The 26886-nt window shown below is 37.3% G+C and overlaps 1 protein-coding gene across 3 annotated transcripts in view; it reads left to right on the top strand.

The window, feature by feature from the left end:
- Positions 1 to 6174: 6174 nt before the first annotated feature.
- MED23 (mediator complex subunit 23) overlaps positions 6175 to 26886 on the top strand; it is a 42472-nt gene continuing 21760 nt past the window's right edge. For 2 of the 3 annotated variants that reach the window (XM_032159111.2, XM_032159102.2), the window contains exons 1-12: positions 6175 to 6408; positions 6736 to 6767; positions 6926 to 7013; positions 9484 to 9608; positions 11004 to 11115; positions 12494 to 12592; positions 13739 to 13840; positions 14592 to 14661; positions 15957 to 16069; positions 18458 to 18553; positions 24213 to 24413; positions 26332 to 26475. In XM_032159111.2, coding sequence (XP_032015002.1) covers positions 6370 to 6408; positions 6736 to 6767; positions 6926 to 7013; positions 9484 to 9608; positions 11004 to 11115; positions 12494 to 12592; positions 13739 to 13840; positions 14592 to 14661; positions 15957 to 16069; positions 18458 to 18553; positions 24213 to 24413; positions 26332 to 26475 — 1221 coding nt within the window. In that variant the 5' untranslated portion in view covers positions 6175 to 6369. Of the gene's footprint in view, positions 6409 to 6735; positions 6768 to 6925; positions 7014 to 9483; positions 9609 to 11003; positions 11116 to 12493; positions 12593 to 13738; positions 13841 to 14591; positions 14662 to 15956; positions 16070 to 18457; positions 18554 to 19115; positions 19134 to 24212; positions 24414 to 26331; positions 26476 to 26886 lie in introns of all 3 variants that reach the window. The other variant, XM_032159097.2, reaches the window with a different exon arrangement.

Below are 26886 nucleotides of genomic sequence, written 5' to 3'. Positions count from 1 at the left end.
CAGAGCAGTCTAAGCACTTTACATTCAAATTCTTTTCTGCAAACATCCTGTAATTATTCTAATCAGACTTTTGGATTTTACAGATAAGGTCAGAGGACCACCAAAGGGACTTGGTCACTTACACACGATTCTTTTAGTGATATCTCAGAAATGAAATACCACCAGGTTGCTTCTTCAGAGTATTTTGCTGTTGAATCATTCTGATTTTTAAAAAACAAAGACCAAACCTATGTCATAATTTGTCTCAAATTTAGGGGATTCCTAGGATCTATGGCTTTTATCTAATCATTTGTTATGTGCCTTCCATTTTTATGGGCTTCTGAGTTCTGATTGCCTACTTGCACTCATGGCAGTGCACTGACTCTGCCTTACCTCCAGTTGCTGGGGATCCTACTTTTCCTTCCTGCTGTGATGATTAGCTGTGTGTGTCAATTTGGCTAGGCCATATTATCCTGTTATTTAATCAAACGCTAATCTAGGGTAATGTTGTGATGATATTTTGTAGATATGGTAACAACTACAATTAATTGACTTTAAAAAAGGAAATTGTCTTCAATAATGTGAGAGCGTGCCTCATCCAATCAGTTGAAGTCCTTACGAGCAAAAACAGGCTTACCAGAGAAAAAATTCATTCCCAAAACAGCAGCATTAGCCTGAGTTGCCAGCCTGCCCCGTCCTACATATTTTGGACATTCCCCGCTGCCACAATCAGGTGAGCCTGGGCTTCAGAATTAGAAAAATTAAAAATTAGTGCGGTAAACCCCCAACTTCATGAATTCCACCTATAGGCCTAACCAGCGAAAGCATCAGCATTAGTTGTTGAGCTTAACCTCGTTCTTTCGATGTAGGCTAAAGTCCAATGCACTATCCATTGTGCCACGGAGCCTGCTCTTAACCTGGTTCTGACACTCCAATTGCCCTTTCAGATGCTTCTTCCTGGTGTGCTTCTTCCCTTTCAGATGCTATTCTCCAAAATGTAACTTGATTCTATACCAGTTTTGTATACCAAGTATATTAGTCCGTTTTCGCAGTGCTATAAAGAACTACCTGAGACTAGATAATTTATAAAGAAAAGAGCTTTAATTGACTCACAGTTCCATATGGCTGGGGAGGCCTCAGGAAACTTACAATCATGGTGAAAAGCAAAGGAGAAGTGAGAACCTTCTTCACATGGTGGCAGGAGAAAGAAGAGAATGTGTGTATAGGAGGTACTGTCAAACACTTATAAAACCATCAGATCTCGTGAAAATTCACTATCACGAGAACAGTATGGGGGACACCACCCCCAGAATCCAATCACTTCCCTCCCTCAACATGTGGAGACTACAATTCAAGATGAGATTTGGGTGGGGACACAAAGCCTAACCATATCACCAACGTACTACTGACTCTTACTCTGTATCTTTACTAAGTGATTCCTTATGTTCTACACTGTCAGAATTTCACTTCTCTCTTCCTTCATCCTCATCCCTCATCCCTTTTCTTATTTTTTTAATTAAAAAAAATTGTGGGTACACAGTAAGTATATCCCCATCCCCTTTCAACCCTGAAAAACACACAAAAAAATCCTAGGTGGGGAAGTCAGGGGGCCTCTGATAAAGGCTTAGCTTGTAAGTGACTGTCTCTGTTACAAATTAAGTGATTCTGGACATTGAATTCTTCATTTTTAAGAATTATCAGAGATTAGTAGATTATCTCTAAGTCACTAAATTTTGGATATGATAATAGGGACACATCCTAGTCCTTCAGGTCCTGAGATGAATAAACCTCAAGGAATCTACCTATATATAATACAAGCAGGTATAGTGAAGATGGTTGGCATTGCCAAGTCGCTAGCTATATTTTCGGCTATAACAATTTCTCTAACTGAACTCTAAACCCCAACCTCTTTTGAGTCTTTCTAGTTCTAGAAACTTATTCCTGGCTGGATGCAGTGGCTCACACCTGTAATCCCAGCACTTTGGGAGGCTGAGGCAGGAGGATCACTTATGCCAGTTTGAGACCCACCAAGGCAACATAGTGAGACCCTGCCTCTACAAAAAATGAAAAATAAAAAATTATCCAGGAGTTATGGTGCATGCCTGTAGTCCTAGCTACTCAGGAGGCTGAGGTGGGAGAATGCGGGGAGGATTGCTTGAGCCCAGGAGTTTGGGGCTGTAGTGAGCTAAGATGGCACCACTGCATTCCAGCATGAGCAGCAGAGTAAGACCACCATCTCAAAAAAGAAAGAAAGAAAGAAAGAAAGAAAGAAAGAAAGAAAGAAAGAAAGAAAGAAAGAAAGAAGGAAACTTATTCCTAACAGTTCACTGATCCGTAGACACAAGCCAAAACCACACCTTCCATGCAACTTAGACTTTGGAATAGACTGCCTATGTCACTTAGATCTAAACCTACACTTTCTAAGTTAACTGGACCTTGAAAGCTTGCCTATTCTTTTCTTCTTTAACTTCATAACAATCTGTACCTTCTCTTCTTTTCTTCTTCAACTTCAGAACAACCTTACCTTCTTCGTTCTGAAAACTTTACTCTGAACATTTTAATGTTCAGAGTAATCTGTAAGTAAGTTAATGGCCTAGAACACTTGCATTCTGAGAGGCAGCTACCATTACATCACCAATCAATGTAAACCATAAACATTCCTCATGTTACAGAAGGTCCCAGTGTCCACAGAATTCTGGCAACAAATGGGTTGTTGTTGTCTCAGAAAAGCCCTAGGGGCCTGCCAACATCAACTTCTTTGTCTCAGGAACCTGCCCTTCCTGGTTCCAGTGCTAGATCTTGGGTGATAGGTGTACAAGCTAGACTGGGAGAGCCCAGAGAAACTAATCACACAGAGGAGGGTGGTAGAGGTGAGGCAGATGCTAGGCTCAGGTCCAACAGCAAAAGGAAGAAGGAGTCCACAAAGGAAGGGAGACCTCACATAATAACATGATGCCAGAGATAGATGGGCAGGTGACTAACTTCAGGGAGAGCCAGTCATGAGGAAAAAGCAGAAAAACCTATAAGGAGATTGACAAACCTACAAGGAGATTGACAAGCACACAAAGCAATCAGAAAGCTAACCAGGTAGGCAGTTGGTGTAGGAAGGACAGAAGCTAATCCTCAGCAAGTGGAGATCCAACATCGAAGCTGAATTGAGAACTGGCTGTCTTGGTGAGACTGATGTTAGCAGTGCCAAACCAGGTCTGAGAGGCAATGGTACACACCAGGAGACAAAGCAAACACCTCGGCGTGGAATAGAGAGCCCAGCTCTAGTCCTCCAAACAATGACTGTGGCAAAGTAGAATCGATGGTCACAGTCTGATACCACTGTTTGCCAGTACCTATGTGTGTGAAAAGAGATTTTCTGACTAAATAAAAATCTCATTACTGATCAGCACAACGAACATCTATAATCAATTTGGAGATGAGGAACCTGATGTGATGACTCCTGTGGTGTAGCAGTTGTTTTCTGCTGAACAATCAGCATTCCTAAGGTTGTCTCTGGTTCATGGAAGACTGTTTCTCTTACTTTGCCTCTAGTACAGACATTTTCCCTAATAGTGTTAGATTTCTAGGAGCCCTCTCTTGTTCATTTTGAAACTCAGAAATCATTTGATTTCCAAACATTTTCCAGGTTTTCATAGGCTCTTCTCATTTTTAGTGTACTCATGAGGGCCTCATTTATGACTCAGATTCTAGAGATGTCTCCAGAAGAGACATTATAAAACAACCATGCTGCCTGGGCTCTCTGAGGTAGAGCTCAGTGTCACAGTGCTCCCACAGTGCCCGTCCGTGAAGCAGAAAGTACAGGCCACGTACTGTTTACGTCTCTGAAACCTGGCATGGACCAAGTTATTTCCCCAAACCTTTAAACTCCTCTCTGCCGTGTCAGCTCTGTGGTGGCAGGAACTAGCTCAGTTTGGGCTTGCAGTCTTGTTCTAGTGCCTAGCACAGTGGCCAACACCTAGAAGACATTCAATGAACACTTGCTGAATAAATTTTGTAATGGTTTCAGAAATAACATTAGAAGTATAAGCTACCACATACATAAATGTCGAGTGAACCCGATTGTTACAAATTATAATAACTTTACTAGGTATAACTTTTTAGGTGTTCCAAATCTTTCTCTGCATCCAGCATTCCAGAAATAGCTATTACCTCAAAGGAAGTCTTGTCCATACAATAAAGGCACTTCAGATGTTTTTATTCTACCCAAAGTAACGAATAATGACTGAGCACCACCAAGTACCAGACTTTACGCCAGGTGTTAGGAAATGCAGGCATGTTTAATTTCTGTATCTACTCTAAAAGCTTTAGTCTAGTTGAAGAAGCAGACATTTTAAACCATAATATAGTATAATCTGTGCAATATTAGTAGTGCTAATAAAGTGCCAGGGGGAAAGAGAAAGAAATACAAATTTTTCTACAGAAAGGGATTTAGAAAGATATCTACGTGAGTTTGCTCAGACTGCTGTGAATAGCATACTATAAACTGGGGTGATGCGAGTCTGAGCAAACTGAAAGCTGAGAACTCAGGCTTCTTGTTCCTTTTGGCTGCAAGAAGGTTGGCAGCCAGTCAGAATTTTACCCACTTGTAAGAGATTAGATGTATCTTCCTTGGTGATTCAGACCAGCCTAAGGGGAAAGACCTGATGATTCCAACTTTGGGGATTCTCCAAGAAACAATGTCCCCAGAACACACTATAATGATGCTCAAAGTTGATAAGCCCTGCCCAGCTGCTCAGAGTTTCCAGTTGGCTCTTTAGTCCCCCACTCTAAATCATGATAGGACAAGGATGGAACAAGAAGCCTGAATTCTCAGCTTTCAGTTTGCTCAGACTCAAATTACCCCCCAGTTTATAGTATGCTGTTCACAGCGGTCTAAGCAAACTCACCTAGGTATCTTTCTAAATCCCTTTCTGTAGAAAAATTTGTATTTCCTCCTTTTCTCCCTGGTACTTTATTAGCATCACTAGTATTGCACATATCATACTATATTATGGTTTAAAATGTCTACGCCTTCAACTAAGCTAAAGCTCTTTAGAGTAGATGCATGGGCCCTAACCTGACTGGTGTCCTTCTAGGAAGAGAAAATTAGGACACAGACATGTACAAAGGGAAGACCATGTGAAGACACAAGGAGAAGAAGGTCATCTACAAGCCAAGGGCAGAGGCCTCTATAGAAAGTAACCCTACCAACCTCAGCCTCAGACTTCTAGCCTCCAGAATTACAAGAAAAGAAATTTCTGTTGTTTAAGCCACCCAGTCTGTGGTATTTTGTTATGGCAACCCTAGCAAACAATATACTAAGCCTAACTTTTCAAGTTTTTCTCCAGCTGGAAATCTGAATTCTTTCTTTTCAGCTTTTAGTAGCTATCGTGTGGACAACATGGTTGCATGTGCATATTAAAGTTGTTAGAAAACTAAATTTATGCCAGGTCAGAGACTTGTATAACAAAACCATGAATGGGGAGTCATCAGCTCATCACTTAGCAGCTACAAAGGAGTAGTTCATGCTTAGCAGTTTGTGGCATTTCACAGCCCTCAAAGAAGTGAAAGGCCTCTGGATGTCTATGACTCTCATCAACAATTTTCTTTATGAGGTAAAGAAAGCTGATCATTTAAAAGACATAACAGATGTTTTAGGGGTTGGTGATGATGGTGGCATGTGAAGAAAAACACGTACTCTCAACAATATAATAGCAAATAGAATCCAGCAATATATTAAAAAAGATAATATATTATGACCAAGTAGCATTTATACCATAGAAGCAAAATTGGTTTGGCATTCAAAGGTCAATCAACTACATTTGCACTGAGGTTATCATAGCTGAGAAGACACCGTCTCTGTGGCTTCAGCTCCTGGCTGCAGGCCGCTGATGGAGGTCCAGAAGGTCAGCTGCTCACAGACATCAACTGCGGCTCCAGCATTTTCCGCAGGCTGCAGCTTCTGGGTTCCAAGCTTTCCATTTCCCAGTCTGTAAACGGGTTAGCCCCGAACAGGAAGCAACTCCTTCTCCAGCCGGGAGGTGGCGGCCTGCGGTCGACGTTGCCTCAGGGGTCCTTGGGCTCAAGGTTCCGTTTGGGGGCGCTCTCGTCCGGCTTGTGGGCCGCCCTTCTCCACAGACGGAACCATCTGGCGGCGCCGCTGGTTTCCGCGGGGTTTGCAAACAGCCCGTACCGGGCCCTTCCCGTCTTCCGTACAGGTTCCTGCTGTTGGCTGAGCTCCGGAGGAAACGCTCCCGGTAAAGCGCTGGGGGAGGGAAGCGACGCCAGGGAGCTACGGTTTCCTCCGGAGGTCTCTGCCCCTCTGCCCCTATATTCCCAGAGCTCGAGTCTGATCCGGGCCTTGCCGGGCACCCTGGAAAGGCGGGGGTGACAGTACAGATGGAGACGCAACTGCAGAGCATTTTCGAAGAGGTGGTGGTGAGTGCAGCTGCCGGCCATCCAGGACTGCGGCTCGGGGACAGGGAGACGCGGGGGCAGCCGACCAAGGAAACTGGCATGGGCAACCTCCTCTCACGCCTCCCTTTTTATTCTCTTGTTTTGACACCGAGGTTGTATGCGGGGAGGTTTAGTGATTCTCAAACTGCTGTCAAGTTCATTGTATCCTTTGAAATTGGTACAGTAACAGGCGAGACAGGTATTGATAGTTTCAGAGCTGATTAAGGTGACTTGCCCTGTGTTACATTGTAATACTTGGCTAAGGGAGGCGCCTTTTTAAAATTAACACTGTTTACATTTTTTTTACAGAAAACGGAAGTTATAGAAGAGGCTTTTCCTGGGTGAGTGTAAGCGTGGCAGACTTTTGTGTTTTTATGTGATTGTGTCTGTCAGATTTTACTTAGTTTCGTGTTGGAAGGTTATAAGATCCACTATTCTGATTGTGTGTAATTACCTTTTTAAAACGAGTGACAAATAATGTAATTTTAATTTTTTTTAGCATGTTTATGGATACTCCTGAAGATGAGAAAACAAAACTAATTAGTTGTTTGGGGGCCTTCAGACAGTTTTGGGGCGGTCTTTCTCAGGTGAGCACTTCATTTTTAATACATTCAGCTGATGATTTTTGGCCCCCCCCCTTTTTTTTCTTTTAACATTTACTTTGATGTTGCTCTTAAGATCTTCCTGAGAAGGGAGAAATAAAATTGTCATCATTTTTTATTCTGGCTTCCATTTGTTTTAATTTGTATATTTCAGTGGAAAACCTATGTAGAGAAGTCAAGTTGATACTGCACAGTATGAGATGTTTAAAAAAAAACCTCCCCTATGTTAGATTAATTAAGATCATTTTCATCCTATTCGGATTTATTTGACACACTTGAAAACAGATATGTTAAGCTTTACTTGTCAAGGGTACAAATTCTATTTTTTTGCTAAATAAAGGAATTGGCACAGCATTGATACAAAGATGCTACAATAGGAATACCAAGATTCTATAATAAGGATAGGAAAATATTATAGTAAAAATGAGGAAACAAACTGTAAAAGTAACAAAGAACAGCTACCAGAAAATGTATCCGTGAAAAAGACAAAATGTGTCATCCTCGAAGAGCTCACATTCCAGTAGTGCCTTACCTTCTCATGGTGCACTATAGGTTGGGAGATGAGAACTGTTTGCGTGTCAGCCACTGGTGATAAGATTTGCCACTCAGACATGGATCGTATAATGCCAATACAGTCATGTTTTAACCTTGCATTTAATTATTTTCTAATAGGTAATACATTCATATGGTTCAAAATGCACAGGTATAAAAGGGTGGATCCAATAACTAGTCTCTTTCTCTTCTCTTACCTGTTCTTTTTTCTGTCTGTAGCCAATATCCTCAGGTTATGTTTTCTTCTAGAAGTATTTTATGCATATAGAAACACTTCTTCTAGAAGCATTTTATGCATATTTTATGCATATAGAAACACTTCTTCTAGAAGTATTTTATGCATATAGAAACACTTTTATAGCATGATCATGTACCATGTGCACTTTTCATTAATTAGCACTTTTTTCTCCTAATAATAATCTAAAGGTAATTCCCTATCAGTCCAAGCATTACTTGTTCCTTCCTTTCTTACTTTTTTTTTAAACAGCAGCATAATATTCCATTGTATGGCTGTACCTTCCTCCTTTTAACCAATCTTCTACTGACTTCTAAGTTTCTTCTTACTTTTTCTAATCTAACCAATGCTGTGATGAATAATATTATGCATGAAAAATAGGATAAATTCCTAGAAATATTATTGCTGAGTCAAAAGCCTTATCGGTTTGTAATTTTTATAGAAATTATTAAATTTTCCATAAGGGTTATACTAGTTTATACTTCTACCAGCAGTGTTTGAGAGTATCTTTTTCTTTTTCTTTTTCTTTTTTTTTTTTGAGACAGAGTCTCACTCTGTCACCCAGGCTAGAGTGCAGTGGCATGATCTCAGCTCACTGCAAGCTCCGCCTCCCGGGTTCAGCCATTCTCCTGCCTCAGCCTCCCGAGTAGCTGGGACTGCAGGCACCTGCTACCATGCCCGGCTCATTTTTTGTATTTTTAGTAGAGACGGGGTTTCACCGTGTTAGCCAGGATGGTCTCGATCTCCCCACCTCATGATCCGCCCGCCTCGGCCTCCCAAAGTGCTGGGATTACAGGTGTGAGCCACCACGCCTGGCCGAGAGTATCTTTTTCTTATAACCTCACAATAGAGTGTTAAGCTTTTTGATCTTTGCCAATCAAAAACATGAGAAATTTTATCTCAGTATAATTTTATTTTGCATTTCTCTCAGTGATGTTGAACATCTTTCCAAAATTTTTTTAAAAAATTAATTAAACACTTTATGAATTATGATGTGGCCCTCTAATGGAGAGACCAGGAAGAAAATAGGTATTTCCAAATCATTGTTATATGTGCCACAATAGAAGTATGTATGAGAACAGTGGTCGTGGAGAGAAGCAGAACATTATAGGCTCTTTTTGGAGATATCCTAGAAGACAAACTTTGATATGGGCACAACATTTTGACATCATATTTAAAGTTTTGCAAGTCTAGAAATGTGACATGTCATTGGATTCATAATGGGCTCTTGTTTGGGATCTTAGGGATTAGATTCACACCTAATTCTCCTAAGGCTGATACATACTGATCCATAATGAATTTTACCCCCAGTGACAGTAACATTAAATGTGCCATAAAAGGCACTGTTTACAATGCCTTACAATGATCTGTGTTAAGAGTTTTCTATTGACCATTAATATGTTAACTAATTAATTACTACTTTTGAAGTTCCCATGTAATAAAAATGGTAGCATTTTATCTATATAATTGCAAAATGTTAACCTTAATGTGACAAATACTAAATCTGAATTTTTTAATTTTGCTTTTTTTAAAAATTATTTTCATCCGCAGATGCTCATAGTGAAGTATTTCATTCATAGTATTGGTATACTTCCAGTTGTAGTATTAGCTATTTGTTATAAAAATGTAACTTAAAACCCCAAGTAAAATCATTCTCTAATTTTCCAGGAGTCTCATGAACAGTGTATCCAGTGGATTGTTAAGTTTATTCATGGTCAGCATAGTCCTAAAAGAATTTCTTTTCTTTATGACTGCTTAGCAATGGCAGTTGAGACTGGTCTGCTTCCACCCAGGTATGTTTAATGGGTATGAGCAATCTGAAGAATTTTCTTTTCTATACGTGATTGGAAATTGGTTGAGGTTGTTGTTGTAAAAAGATAAAAGAATGAAGAAGAAAGTGAGGTTCATCAAGTAATCCTTTATATAATACCTCAGGTTTTAGTTTCTAGGAGTAATAGTCTGAATTATATAATGTTCATGGGCTCAAAACCAGATGTTTCTGCCCAGGGGCTGAGATTAATCACTTTAATTAGTTTGTAACACTTTACTTTTGCTGCACAACCTCAACACCTCATGGCTTAAAACAGTAATACTCAGGTTTTAAAATTATTCATGGTTTTAGTGGTTGACTGGGCTTAGGAGGCACTTTTTCCTCAAGGTCGTAATGATTATGATTGATGTAGCTAGGGCTGGAGTATGGCAAAAGCTTCCCCACTCAGATATCTGGTGGTTGGTTCCTGGCTGTCATCTGGAACCTCAGCTGGGATTATTAGCCAGAACCTCCACAGGCCCTCGCCTTGTGGCCTGTACTTTCTCACCTCATGGTGGAGCCTAACAGCAAGTGTACAAAAGAGGGCTAGGCAGAAATTGTATCACCTTGTCTTGGAGGTCGTACTGCATCCTTTTGGCCATAGTCTTAGGTCTGCCCAGATCTAAGGAGTGAGAACATAGACTTTCCCCCTACCTCTCCTTGGGAGAAATGTCATTGTCACATTTCAGAAGAAAATGTGGGATCAAAAATCTTGTTGCCACCCTCTTGGAAAAATCCAGCGTACCACAAGGTAGATAGATGGTAAACATCTAACCGAAAGCTTTAGATAGATTTCTTTCTAGTAAAATATACCATAATGAATATTATTTCATTCTTACTGTGTTTTTGATCTTTCATACAAGTAAAAAAATGTAAAATACTACACAGGTTTATAAGTGTGCTTAGTAATCACTTTTATGAAAGATACTTGTGAGGATAAACATAATACAGTCCGCAGACTATGGCTGTATTAGTCTGTCTCATGCTGCTAACAAAGATATACCCGAGACTGGGTAACTTATAAAGGAAAGAGGTTTAATTGACTCACAGTTTGGCATGGCTAGGGAGGCCTCAGGAAACTTAGAATAATGGCAAAAGACACATCATCACAGGGTGGCAGGAGAGAGAATGAGTGCCCAGTGAAGGGAGAATCCCCATATAAAACCATTAGATCTTGTGAGAACTAACTCACTATCATGAGAACAGTATAGGGGAAACTGTCCCCCATGATTTAAATGGTTTTTCTCATGACACATGGAGATTATGGGAACTACAATTCAAGATGAGATTTGTGTGAGTATACAGCCAAACCATATCGGTGGCTATTAGAGAACTTGGAAAATTCTGTCTTGTAACTGGAATGGCTGTTTTTTTATAGGCTGGTTTGTGAATCCCTGATAAACTCTGACACTCTTGAGTGGGAAAGAACACAGCTTTGGGCCTTAACATTTAAACTGGTTCGGAAAATAATTGGGGGAGTGGATTACAAGGTATATTTTTCTTATTATAAAAAGTGATTGCTTTCAGATATGATTGATTTTTCGGTGTGCATGTTTTACTTTCAGGTGAGAGAAATGATGTGGAAGCATTTACAAAATCTGTCTATTTCTTGTGGTATATTTCCTGAAGAGATTTAAAATTACTCAGTTGTTTCCCTGGCTCCTCTACTCCCCTCCCAACATTCTTATAAATACAGGTAGCTGATACATTTTTATGAAGAGTAGGGAAGTCACAAAGCAGAATCCGTGTTCCTTCATGCTGCAAGTATTAAGATCCCTTCAAATGAAAGCACAGAGCAGGGGTGTGTGGAACTGAGAAGGGATGTAGGCATCACTGATGAAGGGAGCAAGACCTGCTTCACCTCCCTTGAACGTGGGTCCTACCTCAATTACCATCTTCAGCACTTTGGGCTCTTGACCAAAAACAACATACACTCTCTAATTTTGTCTCATAAAACGGCTTAGGGACTCCATAGCTACAAAAGCCATTCTGCACCTTCAGGAAACTTTCGTTATTGTCCTTTTCCCAGGAATTACCAGTGTCTGACCCTGTGCTTTATTTCTGCATTTTCTCTAATCTGAAATGATTTAACAGGTAATGACCTAACAGATAATTATTAGTTTAAATCATGATTTATCACACAGTTAACTCTAAGAAGCTTTTGCTAATTATTTTCTCTTTACCCAGACGTATGCAATTTTTGCCTTCTTATTTGTATGGTACTTCATAATTGTTCTTTTATGTATATGTTCTGTCTTTTACAAGCTTGGTTACATAGTTCATAGTCAATAAATGCATGTTGAATGAAATTTCTTCTTTATATATCAGATAATGTAACTGGTATTAGCTATGTGGAAATGATTAACAGAATAGCCTTGGATATCCTTGAGAGATTAAGGTATGTGATGGATGACAAGGGAGAATAGGCTGGTCACAGTGGCTTACACCTATAATCCCAGCACAAAAGGGAGTGAGCAGAAACAGTCCTCTACCAAAAAGTTTGATATTGTTACTCAAGTTTTCAGAGTGCTTTCAAGTCTTGTTACAATATATTTCTGTCTATATGTATAATTAAGGTTTTTGACCCTTGTAACAATGTAAACCCTTCTAATGTTATGAGGGCCAAAAAAGCTCGACAAACTGTATAATGACTTTCTTTGCTCATTGTATTGTAAGACAGTCTTTAGAATTCTGTTTTGGAACATGACTCTTCTCTTGGGTTAATGTTAGGGACTTAGATAGTAACTCTGATTCAGAAAATTTAAAGGTGTGACCTTGAAGGAATATATAACCCTGAAACCTTTGGATGTTTTCGCTAACACAGTAGACACTACTTAATTTTAACCCATGTCTTTTTTCTTATATCAGGGTGTTCGAGATCTCTTAAAAGTGATTTTGGAGAAGATTTTGACAATTCCTAATACAGTGAGCTCTGCTGTTGTACAGCAGCTTCTGGCAGCAAGAGAGGTAATTTAGACATGTCTGAAATTCGTGATCGTAACCTCAAAAAAGTCTAGCTTTGTTTAGGTCTGTGCGTTTAATACTTACGGTATTTTGTGAGATGCTCTATTTCTTCTACAAAAAAAAAATCACTTCTATTTTAAAAGATGCTAGTTCCCTTATATTTCAAAAGGACATTTTTAAATTTTAATTCGTGGTTTTAAATTATGAAAACAATGAAATAGAAATTAAAATAGCTTAAACATTACAAGACCTCAGCATATGGACCACTTAAAAGATCTTTGTACTTTGTAACTAGTATCGCAAGAATTGTTACGTTGGTCTGTTGCTCTCCTGTTTAAGTGTGCCAATATTTAAAGCATGTGCAAGGTTATTTACTAACCATGAACAATCCATTCCATTGTTTATTAATCTTTATTTTTAGATTTTTTTACATATAAATGTATTCTTTTATGCTACAGTTGAAACCCAATAAATCCATTAAATAATATCTCTATATTTTAATTGACAAGTAGCAGTTGTCTGTGTGTGTATATATATATTATATATACTTTTTTTATAATGATAACACTTAAAATCTACTCTCTTAGCAATTTTGAAGTATACACTATATCATTATTAACCATAGTCACCATAATGTCCAGTAGGTCTCTTGAACTTATTCCTTTTGTCAAAGTGAAATTTTGTCCTTTGACCAACATCTCTCCAGAAAGTAACATCTCTACTTTTTAATATCTTTTTTGTTGTCATTGTCATTGTAGTGTTTAAAATGCTCACATGGGCCAGATGCAGTGGCACATGTCTATAATCCCAGTGCTTTGGGAGGCCGAGGCGGGAGGCTCATTTAAGCCCATTGTTAGAGACCAGCCAGGACATCCTGGGGAGACCCTGTCTTTACAAAAAATTAAAAAGTTAGCCGGGCCTGCTGGCATACACCTGTAGTCCCAGCTACTCTGGAGGCTGAGGTGGGAACACCACTGGAGCCCCAAGAGGTCAAAGATGTAGTGAGCCATGATTACGCCACTGCACTCCAAGCCTGGGCAACAGAGCAAGACCCTGTCTCAAAAAAAAAAATAATAATGATAATCAATAAAATAAAGGGCTTATATGTGGGACTAGTCAAGAATGATGTGGCCCTTTTATTTTTCTTAGGTTATAGCATATATCTTGGAAAGAAATGCCTGCTTATTACCAGCCTATTTTGCAGTCACTGAGATCAGGAAACTGTATCCTGAAGGCAAACTTCCACACTGGGTAAATTTTATATTTCCTGAATTTTTAATATAAATTTTTGTCTGGGCTTGGTGGCTCACAGCACTTTTGGGAAGCAAAGGTGGGAAGATGATTTGAGGACAAGAGTTCAAGACCCAACCTGGGTAACATAACAAGACTCTGTCTCTACAAAACATTAAAAAACACACGCACACATGTTAGTCAGGCATGGTAGCACGTGCCTATAGCCCCAGCTACTCAGGAGCTGAGGTGGGAGGATTACTTGAAACCAGGAGTTTGAGGCTGCAGTGAGCTGTGATCGCACCACCGTACTCTAGATTCGGCAAAAGGACAAGACCCTGTCTCACACATAACAAAGGGTATTTTATAAAAAACAGTTATATTAATCTTATTTTTGTGTGCTTTTTTTTAATGATGACTTTTATCCTCAGATAATATGTATATTTTTAATCATGATGTATTTCTTTCATTTCTTTGCATTTCCATTAAGACAATTTATATGCCGTGTGATAAAATATGATCAGCTTCATCAAATAGCTAAGGATATGGTGGTGTGACTTGGTTTAATTCAGGGACAGATGAACTGGTGAGTGATTTTTTAGAAGGAAGCAAAAGGGAGCTAACCTTTAAACAGTTATCATGTGCCAGGGCATTGTACTAAATCTTTACATATATTATCTCATTTTATGTAAATGTTCAGATATTTCAGGGGCAGTCTCAATTTTCGTTTTGTACGTACTTATTTGACTTCCCTCTTTCTTTCTCTCTTTAGTTACTTGGAAACCTAGTATCAGACTTTGTGGATACCTTCAGGCCCACAGCGAGGATAAACTCCATTTGTGGTAGGATTATAATTTTAAATATGCCAAATAATACCTGATTTTTAGTAATCTAACTATTGAACAAAGCTGAGGGATGGTCTCTGAATGTGTGCCTTGGTGGCTTGTCATTTTGGTGACTCTCTAAGAGCTTAATATAATGCCTTTCACTTGTTTTCACTTACTCTGTGTGCCAAGTACAGGGAGGAAAAAGAAACTCTCTGGAATGGGTTTAAGCTTCATTTAAAACCATTCTAGAAGTGGGTTTCTTGGTGATTAGAGAGACATTTTAATACAGCTAGTAAAGCACCATGGAATTTCTAGGCAGCTGGAAGTCTCAACAGACCTATCCCTCTGTGGCTACAGAATGTGAAAGTGTCAGGCTCACTCAGCCCACTTTTGCTCTTCCTTTCGCATTTTCTCACGTTTTGTTAGAGTTTCTGAACTTTCTTTTAAAAATAACCATGTGATTTGGCAATTTTTGCAGTGCCCACATATCCTCTTTAATTATTTCTAGAAATCGTGGTGACCTCAGAACTGTGGAAATATAGACCATTGTTTATTAAGTGATCAAATATTGAGTACTTCCTATAAGCCAGGTGCTATTCTAGATACTGAAAATACAAATATAATCTAAATAGACACTAGACAGATAATTATCAGGTTTCTAGCTTTTGTAACCGAGTGGACATTGATATCATGTAGTGAATTATGGAAGCAAAGTAGGTTGGAGAAGGATGATGAATTTGAGACATGTTAAGCTTGTGGTGCCTGTAGGACATCCAAGTGACGATATTTGTTAGGCAGTTGGATGTATGAGCTGATAGTCATATGTGACATCTAAGGCCTCTAGGAATATCATGCATAAAGTTTAATCATGTTGACACTGGACTAGTGGTCTTAAACTTTTTCCTGTAAAGGGCCATGTAGTAAATATTTTAAGCTTCGTAGGCTACAGAATCTGTTGCAGCTACTCAGCTCTGCCATTGGACTGCAAAAGCAGTTGTGTTCCAATAAAACTTTACAAAAACACGTGCCACGCTGGATTTGGCCCATGGATTATAGTTGGCTGATCCCTGCCCTACACATTTAGACAAAATGCAATATTTTCAACTTTGGAAAGCCTGTGCAAATTGATCTTCAACTATCTGAACTAAAAATAAAATTCCCAAACTTCAGTCTCATTGAAACATTTTTATAAGCCATTTTTAAACCAAACCAATGCCTATTTCAGCATATATGTTCATTAAATATTTGTGAAGTGAATGAAGTACTGCTGTGTTCACATTTACTTAAAAGTATTCTTGTAATACATACAGGTCGCTGTAGTCTTCTGCCAGTTGTAAATAACTCGGGTGCCATTTGTAATTCATGGAAACTGGATCCTGCTACTCTTCGTTTTCCTTTGAAAGGCCTTTTGCCATATGATAAGGTATGTTGCTAAACATAATGCCACTTTTAGTCCATCTGACAGTCTTCAACCTAGATTATAAGATATGTGATGCTAAATTGTTGCTTCATAATCTGAAGAAGTAAATATTTAAGGAAAGATAGTTTATAGTTTATCATGTTATTCTATTATCTAAATATACCCTGTGGTTTATGCTATTGTGGGTGTTTATGCTCCGGTGGTCCACCTCTGGCAAAGTATTTGGAGGTGGGAAACTGAAATTTTAAATGGAAAACTGAAATTTTAAATTGATTCCTTGATTAAGTCCCCACATTTTAAAAGTAGTAGAGCTTTTTAAATGTGAACTCAGTCTAATTCCAGAATCTACACTCTTTAACACCTGTGCTATCAAGTTATTTGTCCTTCCAAATTTGGAAATAGTGTTTTTGTTTATACTTGTAAAACAGTATTTAGAAACTGTCTCCATTCTTCTTAGATTACATTTCTGAGCAGAAAATTACTTCCTTACAATGATATTTAAGACTAATGTGACTATATCTGAAGTCGCATTTCTAAGTTTAACCCTAAAGGGAAGGGGGTATGCTTTTTCAAATCACTGAAATTTTGATATACCCTTTAAGGGGCACCAGTCCTTCTAAACTGTTGCATTAGTGAGCAGTCTTGCTGACTGGACTGATAATTTTTTGGGCCTAGTTGCTCTTTTTACAACTGTATCTACATTGTCAACTCTTGCTATAAGAATGTCTTCGTAAAACAGTCACTTTGGTTATTCTGTTTTTAAATGCCTCAGGAATTCTTTAAAATTAGCACATTGAAGTGAATGCTTATGTACTCAGACCCCTTTCCCAGACATTTTACTGTTAAAATGAAGAAAGGAACAGTAAACAAAGACATTCTGGTAGATGGGGTGAATAGAGAGGGATTACAGGCTGATAGGAATGAATTTAAAAGAAAAAAAAAGAGGAAATTTAATGCTGTAACTGTTTCTAAGGTTTTTACATCATAGTTACAATAGCATAGTCTTTTACAGATTATCTTAAAAATCGGTATATAGTGTTTTTTTTTCCTATCTATCCGTCCATCCACCTAAGGGGACATTTCAAAAAATCCAGCTAACATTATGCAAATAGTACTTGAGGTTGATAAGAAGAAAAACTTTCATTGACTCTATCAAAATGCTATGTCCCCAGCGACATAGGCAGAAATGAAAACGATGTGCTCTAGAAAGTCGTTAGATGACTCAGAAACCATCTAGCATCATGGAAGAGTTAGAATAAACTAGAATGAAATCCTTCTAAATTAATATATTTAATAAATATAAATTAATATTTTTAAATTAATATATTTTAAGTATGGGCAGGCAAAATTAACAAATATAAATAGGCTTATCACTGTTACATCTACTTCTCAAAAAGTTGATATGCTTTAAGCTAAAAAGCTGTTTTTTGAATCTTATTAGGAAAATAGGGAGTTGATTGGTCTATATTCAAGAGATTGAATAAACATTCAACCTGTCATTTGGAAAACTCTGAAAAAGATTTTGTTTTTAATGTCACTTTCTAGCATTATTTTTTGTTCGATTGTTTATTTCTTAAGTCAGGCTCTCACTCTTGTCACCCAGACTGGAGTGTAGTGGCACAATCACAGCTCACCACACCCTCAACCTTTGGGGCTCAGGTGACCCTCCCCACCTCAGCCTCCTGAGTAGCTGAGACTACAGGCATATGCCACCATGCCTGGCTAGTTTTTTGTATTTTTTGTAGAGATGGGGTTTTGCCATATTACCCAGGCTGGCCTCAAACTCATGGGATCAAGAGATCTTCCCATCTCAGCCTCCCAAAGTGCTGGGAATACAGGCATGAGCCACTGTGTCTGGCCTAGTACTATTTATTATAAACTGAATTTGGCTATCAGAAATTATATACTTACATGCCTAGAAAGACTTCTAGAAAATTGACTTAAGTTTTAACAGAAAGGCAGCAAAGATATTATTAATGATGCTTCTTTATGTCTAGAAAACATGATCACCTAGGACAAAATCTATATAAATTGACATTAGTGAGATGCTAAAATTTAAAAAGTTTAAACCTTCTGCGTTTTCAGGGAAAGGACAGTAGAAAGTGCACTGGGGAAGGGGGAATTGGAAGGTCTGGTTCTAGTGTTATCTTTATTGTTACCCTCTGTATGACCTTGGAGCAAGCCACTTCATCTCAGGTGTCAAATGAGCAAATGAGGGGTGGGAACAGATGAACTGTAAGCACTAAAATCCTATGATTTTTTTCCCACTAGATACTGCCTACTCTGTGAAGGTAACAAGTGCCTTTAGAAGATTTTTAAATCTCATTTCTAATAATTTGGATTAATGTTGACATTGATCTTGAAGCAATGATTTTCTTATTTTCTTTAAAGGATCTGTTTGAACCACAGACTGCTTTGTTGAGATATGTATTGGAGCAGCCTTATTCCAGGGATATGGTCTGCAATATGCTAGGTTTAAATAAGCAGGTACTGTACTATGCTGGAAACCTAGTAAATTCTGCCTAGAATCTGCCCTATTCTTTTCTCTTTTCTTTGCTATAGCTAACTGAGCAAAACAGTTAAGAACTATTTAGTGACTTTTAAAAATATACATGGTTTTTTAAACAATGTATTATTCCTATCATTTATATACTGCTTTAAGAATATTTAAATTTAAAAAGAAAAATTTTTAAAGTTGGTTTATTTTGCATTGCTTTTTTTTCTATAAGGCCAGTTTCAAGTATACCTTTTGCCAGAGAAACCTACACATGACTCAACCATAATTTTTGACTTTTTTTTGTTGTTTGGGTGTCTATTTTTATATAACCCTTGGTATCTTCAGTGTGGCCTTCTTGCTGATTTTTTTTTTTTTTTTTTTTTTTTTTTTGGTGTGTGTTTGCTTGTTTTTGGTGGTTTAACATGTGGGAGGGTTTGTGCTGACTCTGGGTTCCTTGAGGCTGGCCTCATAGTCACTGTTTTGTCTTTTCTTTTTTTCTTCCTTTATTTTTGTTCTGTCCTGTCTTGTCCTGCCCATCCTCCAATGCTCTAGACCTTGAACATTGCTCAGGTATGTTCACAACCTTACTGTTGTATTGTGACTAACGATACGCTGGCCGCTTTGTAGCCACTGATTCCATTTAGAGAATACGTGTATGGTCGGGGCTTGAAATTGGCAGGACCATGCTGAGACCAAGGCCACTAAAAAACGATTTCTTCTTGGGATATGAGAGTTATTTTTGGTGGATTGTTTTTGTTTTTGTTTTTTTGGTGTTTGTTTTTTTAATATTCTTTTTTCTTTTTTTCTTTTTTTTTTTCTTTTTTTTTTTTTTGGTAACAAAGAGACAACACCTGGCACTCAATGAAGCCTGTCACTTTTTGATGGTTTATTTTTCCTTCCCACTCCATTTACTTTTTCCTACTTTAGGGCTAAAGCTAGCCTGGTGGAATTTTCAGAGATGGAAAGATTTTTGGTGGCCTTTATCTTTCCAGACTACTAAAACAAATAAAGAAAAATAACAACAACAAAAATACTTATGTTGCTTTGCCTTAAAACAAAAACAAATTAAAAACAACACAAAAAAGAGAAAAAAGGCACTTTAATAGAGATATGCTGCTTTTAAAAGTTGGAGTGGTAAACTTTATACAGGAAAGGCTTTTTTGGAAACATGGGGATTGACTAAGAAATGTCAGACTCTTAGGTGACCCCACACCTGCTTGACAAACACCCTTCTTTGTCAGTCTTTGCCAGAAGTGCCTTCCTCCTAGAGTGAGCTCCTCTCAACTGGAGCTCACCTGTGGTGGGAGAAAAACACTATGGCCAAACTTTATAAATCAAACTCTTAACAGTCCCAAGTCTGTTCCAGGACTTTTCACCTTTGATATTTTAAACAAAATAGTGGTTCCAATTATTTTTGTTAAAAATTTTTGAGCCCAACATATTAAAATAGACCAGCTTTTTGATTTTAAAAAGACGTTCTTGTCTAGGTTATATAAAATAGCGTTACTGTTTGCAATACTATAGTGAAGGTTGTGCCAGTGCTTCCATTTATAAAGCCCTATTTTTAAGGACATATAGCTTGGCCATAAAACTTGCTCAGTGTTGAAACTTTGCATGCCAAACCTCACCCTAGTAGCAGTATCTCTTTTTATTATTTTAAGTTTTTTCTTCTGAAAAATTTGCCAAGTTTCCTTGTTTGGACAAGCTTTTGTACATGTGAAACTGAAACTGCTTCACACTAGAGTATCTGACAGTTACCTCATATAGTCTGTCAATTTAACATCTTAAATACCAAGTCATTAATTCTGATCAACTTTCATTGAATTAGAGGTAAGTATTCAGTTAACTTTGAAAGAATGCTTCATGCTATGTTTTAAAACTAATTTTTACAGTGAACCTTAAGTCATACTGGACTCAATTTTTTTACAGTTTGGTGGATAAATGTACCCATGGTCATTTGAGCTGCAAATACCTTCCCCCAGATATCCTTAGCTATCCTAAGCTTTTTTCTCTTGGGGGCGGGCAGCTCTTCTCAAACTAGAAATTGACAAAACTATTGAGAGTATTTCTGATCTGATCATTTCGATAACAAGTTTCAACCTAAAAAAAGTTTATGACTAAGACATAAATCCATAAAAAATAAAGTTTATAATGGAAATGCTGACAGAACATTATTAGTATTGGTACCACTGTAGTGTAAACATTGTCAAAAATTCACAATTCATCAGTAATCGTTTTCATAGAAAACTCTTTAGGGGATGTGTAAATAGAAGATAATATGCTCAGTTGACTTGATATTTTTACCTACTGGAAAGTAGACTAGAAAACGAGAACACACAGTATAAGAAGCATATGATTAAAGATAACCAAGTCATCTTATCACATCTTTTATCATTACAGAACTACATCCTACACTATACTTTCTTGTCCTTTCTCTAGCAATGTGATAATTTACTCACAGCTTTTGAAACCTTAAGAGCTGTTCATATTACATTTTCCAGTAGGAATTGGGTTATATTTTATGCCAATATTGGTTACATTCAGCAAGTCATAAATAGCCCAGTTTCATGACCTGCAAGGTGGAGCGTTAGACTTCAACTCACAGTGGAAAAATCTTGTTTTTTATGTGCTTACACGAGAGTTTGTATTCTTTCTGCCGAGTAAAAGCACTACAAAACAGATACACTCCTCAAGCTCTTACATGGTGGTGTGTGAACCTGGCTACTATGAGACAGTGAAGTATTCATCATTCATTTGATCTTATGTTAATCAGTAAGTTTCTTTTTGAAATTATTCTGATTATGGGTAACTTTCTTGGTTAAAGCAGAGAATACGATTTTGAAAGAGAAAATGACATTGAAAAGAATTTTTCTTCCCAACTTCTCCTGAATAGATATTATTTTAAAATTGATTTACATCACTGAAATAATTTAAAATTAAGCTCACCTAAGTACAATATGTTAACATTCCGCTGCAAAAGCATTATGAGAACTGTACATGAAAAGCATCAAGTACCACTCAATATATGATATGAGATGCTAAGACTGAAAAGCGCTATCATTTGCCATTTGAAATAGTGCTGGGAAGGAATCGGGCATAGGTCGAGGGTTAATATTAATGTTTCTATTAATGTCTTTTGCCTGATTTTTAGCTTTTATCAAAGCTGAATATATTAAATGAAGTTTCAGTATAGTTTGGGCTACTAGGTAGAAATAGAATTGTTAAAATATTGAATGTAAATATTCTTAAAACAGGTTTTAACTAAATAGGCATATAGTTATGATGTACACTAACAAATTTAACTGTATATGTCAGTATTTTGAAGACTTAAATTCACCAAAGCTTTCACAAAACAAGATGTGAACAGTCATAGGGATAGCATCCATTGGCTTATGAAATAATCTTAGCCTAGTGATTGACAGTTAACTTTTATTCATAGATTCTGAAACTGCTTTACAAATGTTTGTTCCACTTTGTAAAACCATCTGCTATGTAGTAGAGTCTTAATTTTAATGTATCTGTCTTTAAGTAATTGAAAACTAAAGCAGTTTATTATTCTGAAGTAGCAACACAGATCATTTTGTATCTCAGACTTTTCTTTTTTTTTTGATATTACCAAAATTTGCAGATAAAGCAACATATTTAAGCTGTCTTTAAACTTGATTTGAGAAATAGCCTTGGTTTTAACCAAAAACACCTGGGAAATTTGTAGTTAATCCTGATAGCTCTTCTGCTACCATCAGGTACTGGAGCATTAGGTACGGTAGATATTCCTGGCTGACTTAATTTTTGACAGAAAAGTTAAGGGTAATCTTGAGTCATGGCATATATTGAAAGACCATCAGCTTTAACTGTAAATTTCCTAGTTGTTCTTGCTTTGTCAAAATCGTAATATTTTTGCTTTCCTTTTAAAATCATTAACTGTATGACAAGCACTACATGCCTAAAAATATGTAGGTGAAAATACAGTTTTTTTCTTAAATAGCTAATAGTAAAAAAGGAAACTCCAAAGTGACTCAGGTGCTAAAAACCAGTTTTATTTAGTTTGCTCTTTTTTCCTAAAGCAGACTGATGGAAGACCATTATGGATGGAGAAATAGATGACAAATTGGTCAGTTTCCAAACTGGAAGCAAATTCCCATCACTAGTGGAAAATTCCTACTGGAAATCCTGGCTTTACTTCTTTTCACAATTTTTTCTGACTCTGTATACTTTGAATGATCTCACTCTAAATTTGTGTTGTCTGACACATTTCTTAGGTTGTTGGTGGTTGGCAGAACTAGTGAATTTCAAGCCCTGTACACAGTAGTTTTGCATGCTGATTTAAGAAATAGTCTGTAGTGTTGTCTGTGGCACTTTGCTCTGCTTCATAATGATAATTACATTTGGAGGAAAAGTACTGTAGTCTCAACTGGTGGTGTTAATATTGCTATTTGTAAACCTGTAATGTGATTGAACTGTGGTCATGGCATTGTGTTTTTGGAAAAAATATGAAACAACCATTGATGCTTATCATTTGGATAGATGTTTGTTTTATTTGCATGCTTTAAGAAACTGCAGCTATATTGGAGCTTTACAAGTTTGGAGCTGGCAAAGAGCATGCAAAAGAGGGGATGCTATTCATTATGTCTTGTTTATTTCCAAATTTGTCCCCATTTTGCATTTTTTTCCCTAAATTTGAAAAAATCATATCCCTTTTTCATGGCAAAAGACTGATAATCATGTCTAAAGTTTAGGGGGAAAGATCTGTATTAGTAATTGTATTCACTAGAAGGGCTTCCAACTGCCTGCTACTAAGTCATATAACATATTTATAAAGGGAATATGAAAATGGCTTAAACATGGCTTAACATATTTCTTTTGGTAAAAGTATGTTTTTTAAATCACTTTTAAAAGCACAGATCTTTTTGCCTCTAGAAAGGGAAGTTGCATTCTCATTTTTAGTGTTTAAACTCAATTCTTTTTCTTGTTTTAGATTTTAAAGTGGTCTTATTTAAAATTAAAGCTGCATTATGTTTGGCTTCCAAGAAGGAAGAGCAGAGAGATCAATTTTTTTTCCCCTTGTGGAAGAAGTTTCCATTTCAGTATCAGGACCAATACCACACATTGAAAACAGATGTTGAATAATCTGGTAGCTATTTAGATATACCTCTGTATATAAAGTCAGTGTAAACTTATAGGGGTTACTTTAAAATAAAGAGATTCACGTAACTGCTTTATTTGTTCTGTCACAATGTTTGATCCCTGTAAATCCAGGGTTTTCATCTTTTGACTTAGATTGCAAAATTAATACTGCTATCCCTATTTCCTATGCCCTTTAAAATGTTATCTTATTCCAAAGGATAAATAACAAAATTTTCTACTCTGCATTGCCCTTTGTCAAATTGAAACGATGATGTCCATAGTGGAAGTCAAAAGTTAATGGGAGTCTGTTTTTTAGGAAACCTGAAAAAATTTTTTCATGAATCTTATCCTGTATAATAATATAACATGATGCAGCTTTAATAGACTAAATCTAACCTTGACTTCTTAAGTTCAACTTCATTCCATGCTTCTCAGCCTCTTGTTACAATTAATGCCCATTAACTGGTAACTTCTGAAACTAACCGAGAGGCTTTTGGAATACTGTATTTAATCTCTGCCCTACAGCACAAGCAGCGCTGCCCTGTGCTGGAGGACCAGTTGGTGGATCTGGTTGTTTATGCCATGGAGCGATCTGAGACCGAGGAGAAGTTTGACGATGGGGGAACAAGCCAACTCCTGTGGCAGCATCTCTCAAGTCAGCTCATTTTCTTTGTGCTTTTCCAGTTTGCAAGTTTTCCACATATGGTGCTTTCTCTTCATCAGAAGGTATGTACTAAATCTTTTGGTCGGAGTGACTTCACCTGTTGATTACTGTATTTTAGACTGCTATGGGCATTCCCTAGTGATTTTAGAACTGGCAGAAGTTCTGAGCCCTAATTTCTGTCCTGTTCAGTGCTTTTATAGTTTCTTAACTTTTTACTTTCTTGTCACTGTAAAAACAGGATTCAGTCATTCATTCTATGTATTCTCAGTGCAGGCACCAGCGGATACAAGATGAAAAGGCACTGTAATATCCTCAAGGAGCACCTCACTAGAGAAGGATATATTTTATATATGTATATATAATATGTACATATGTACATACACACACACACACACACACACTCAACATGATTAGTTATAACAACATGAATAGTTGTTATAATGAAAGCACATTTCCCTGCAATACAAATAAAAGGTAATAATCCCTAAGGTGTCAGTGAGCCAAGATCACACCACTGCACTCCAGCCTCAGTGACAGAGCGAGACTCCGTGTCAAAAAAAATAAAAAAAGAATAGTCTCTATCAGAGTTATCAGGGATGGCTCTATCAAAGAGATCTTTAAGCTAACACTTGAAGGACAAATAGCAACTTGCTGAGAGAAAAAGAAAAGTGTTGCCTAGCAATAAGACCATCATTTAGAAAGGGATAGAGATGTGTGAGAACTGGAAATAAAAATATAAAGGGGAAATCATTGATGAGATAAGGAAGGCAGGAAAGCAAGGGCAGACATGGGGAACTTTAAATGGCCATGTGCCTGTTCTAAGGAGTTTAGATTTTGTTTTGGAGGCAATGCAGAGGAGAATGGCATCATGATATGCAAGTTGGAAAAATGCTAATGTCCACATAGAGAAAGAAGGTGGTATAGCGATGGACAGGTACAAAGCCAGAGGCAAGGAAATTAGTGAGAGATACTACAGTGGACTAGGTGAAAGATGCTGAAGGCCTAAACCAGGACAGAAAGGAGGAGCCAGAGATCAGGTACACTGAAGTGGAATAGGACTAGGTGACTGACAGCGAATGCAGAGAGCAGCGGGAGTCTAGGCTTGCTGAGTGGTTCCTACTCTGGGAATGAATAGAAGGGAGGACGATGAATCCAAAAAAGGAAGACAAGTGGAAGACTTAAGTTTGTGGGAAAAGATGTTTTTTGTCAAAAATTTTAGACATATTGAATGGGAATAAGATAAATGTTGTTTTACATAACATCTCCACAGCATGAATTATCTTGGGGAAAATTTTTCATAAATATTGTTAAAATCCTTTCAACCACCTTCTCCCAGAAACCACCATTAGTTTCTGTTATAATGTACAGAAAACCAGCCGGGTGGGGTGGCTCACTCCTGTAATCCCAGCACTTTGGGAGGCCAAGGCCAGTGGATCGCTTGAGTTCAAGAGTTCGAGACCAGCCTGGGCAACATGGCAAGACCCCATCTTTATCCTTATTCTAAAAAGATATAAATAAATAAGTAAATAAGAAACAAAGTGTACAGAAAACCAGGAAGTTTTATGATAACCAGTCCATGATAATTTCAAATTGGAAAAAAACAATCCTTTTGGTATGATAGAGTATTCCCCAGGTTTTGATGAGATTTTTAAAATAAGAATTATCCCATATTAAACTTGATTCTCATGCAACATGATCAACTTGACTATGTTCTAAAACATTGCATTTTTTATATGCATAGTGGTTTTGGGCAGCAGGAAATAAGCATATATATAATATTAAAATAATTTAGCAGGTTTTGCATGGTGTGTCTTGAATTGAGACTAAGTAATTACTAAGTGCCAAAGTTAGATGCTGACTTTCTGAGAGCAAGAACCAGGGTTTCTCCTTAAAAACAAAAACAAAAAAACAACAAAAAACTTCCTGTATTCATCTCTTTAAGTAGCAGTGTATACATGTGTATTTAAACATCTTTTATAGTTAGCAGGGCGAGGACTGATTAAAGGCAGAGATCATCTTATGTGGGTTCTCCTGCAATTCATTTCTGGAAGTATTCAGAAAAATGCACTAGCTGATTTTCTCCCTGTGATGAAGCTCTTCGACTTGCTATACCCAGAAAAAGAAGTAAGCTTTACTGAGTAACTATTCATAACAACATGATGAGTAAATTATGTCTAATTTATGTTTAAGGATTTTAGTGTGATTTTGTGTATTTCTAAAGTTTATGCTAAATCACAATTGAATATTAAGTGTAGCAAGCTCTTTCTCTACGTTCTAGGTTGGTCTACAGTTTTAGAAATCACTAAAGCTGTTTTAATCTATATACATCATTGAATGGCCAGATACCAGTCTCTATTAATAGCTATTTTTTCTTTGACAGTTGAGCCTCAGTATGTCCCCTGGGCATTTTATCATATAAGATATTTGAGTAAAATGTGATGTATTTTGATGATTGCCATTTTCTAGAAGAACTTTATCATGAATTGTTGTTGTTGTTGTTGTTGAGACGGAGTTTCACTTGTCACCCAGGCTGGA

This window comes from Hylobates moloch, unplaced genomic scaffold, assembly GCF_009828535.3.
Source record: "Hylobates moloch isolate HMO894 unplaced genomic scaffold, HMol_V3 SCAFFOLD_2, whole genome shotgun sequence".
NCBI classification, from domain to species: domain Eukaryota; kingdom Metazoa; phylum Chordata; class Mammalia; order Primates; family Hylobatidae; genus Hylobates; species Hylobates moloch.
Note: the sequence above shows the minus strand (reverse complement) of the source record. Positions and strands in the feature narration are given on the sequence as shown.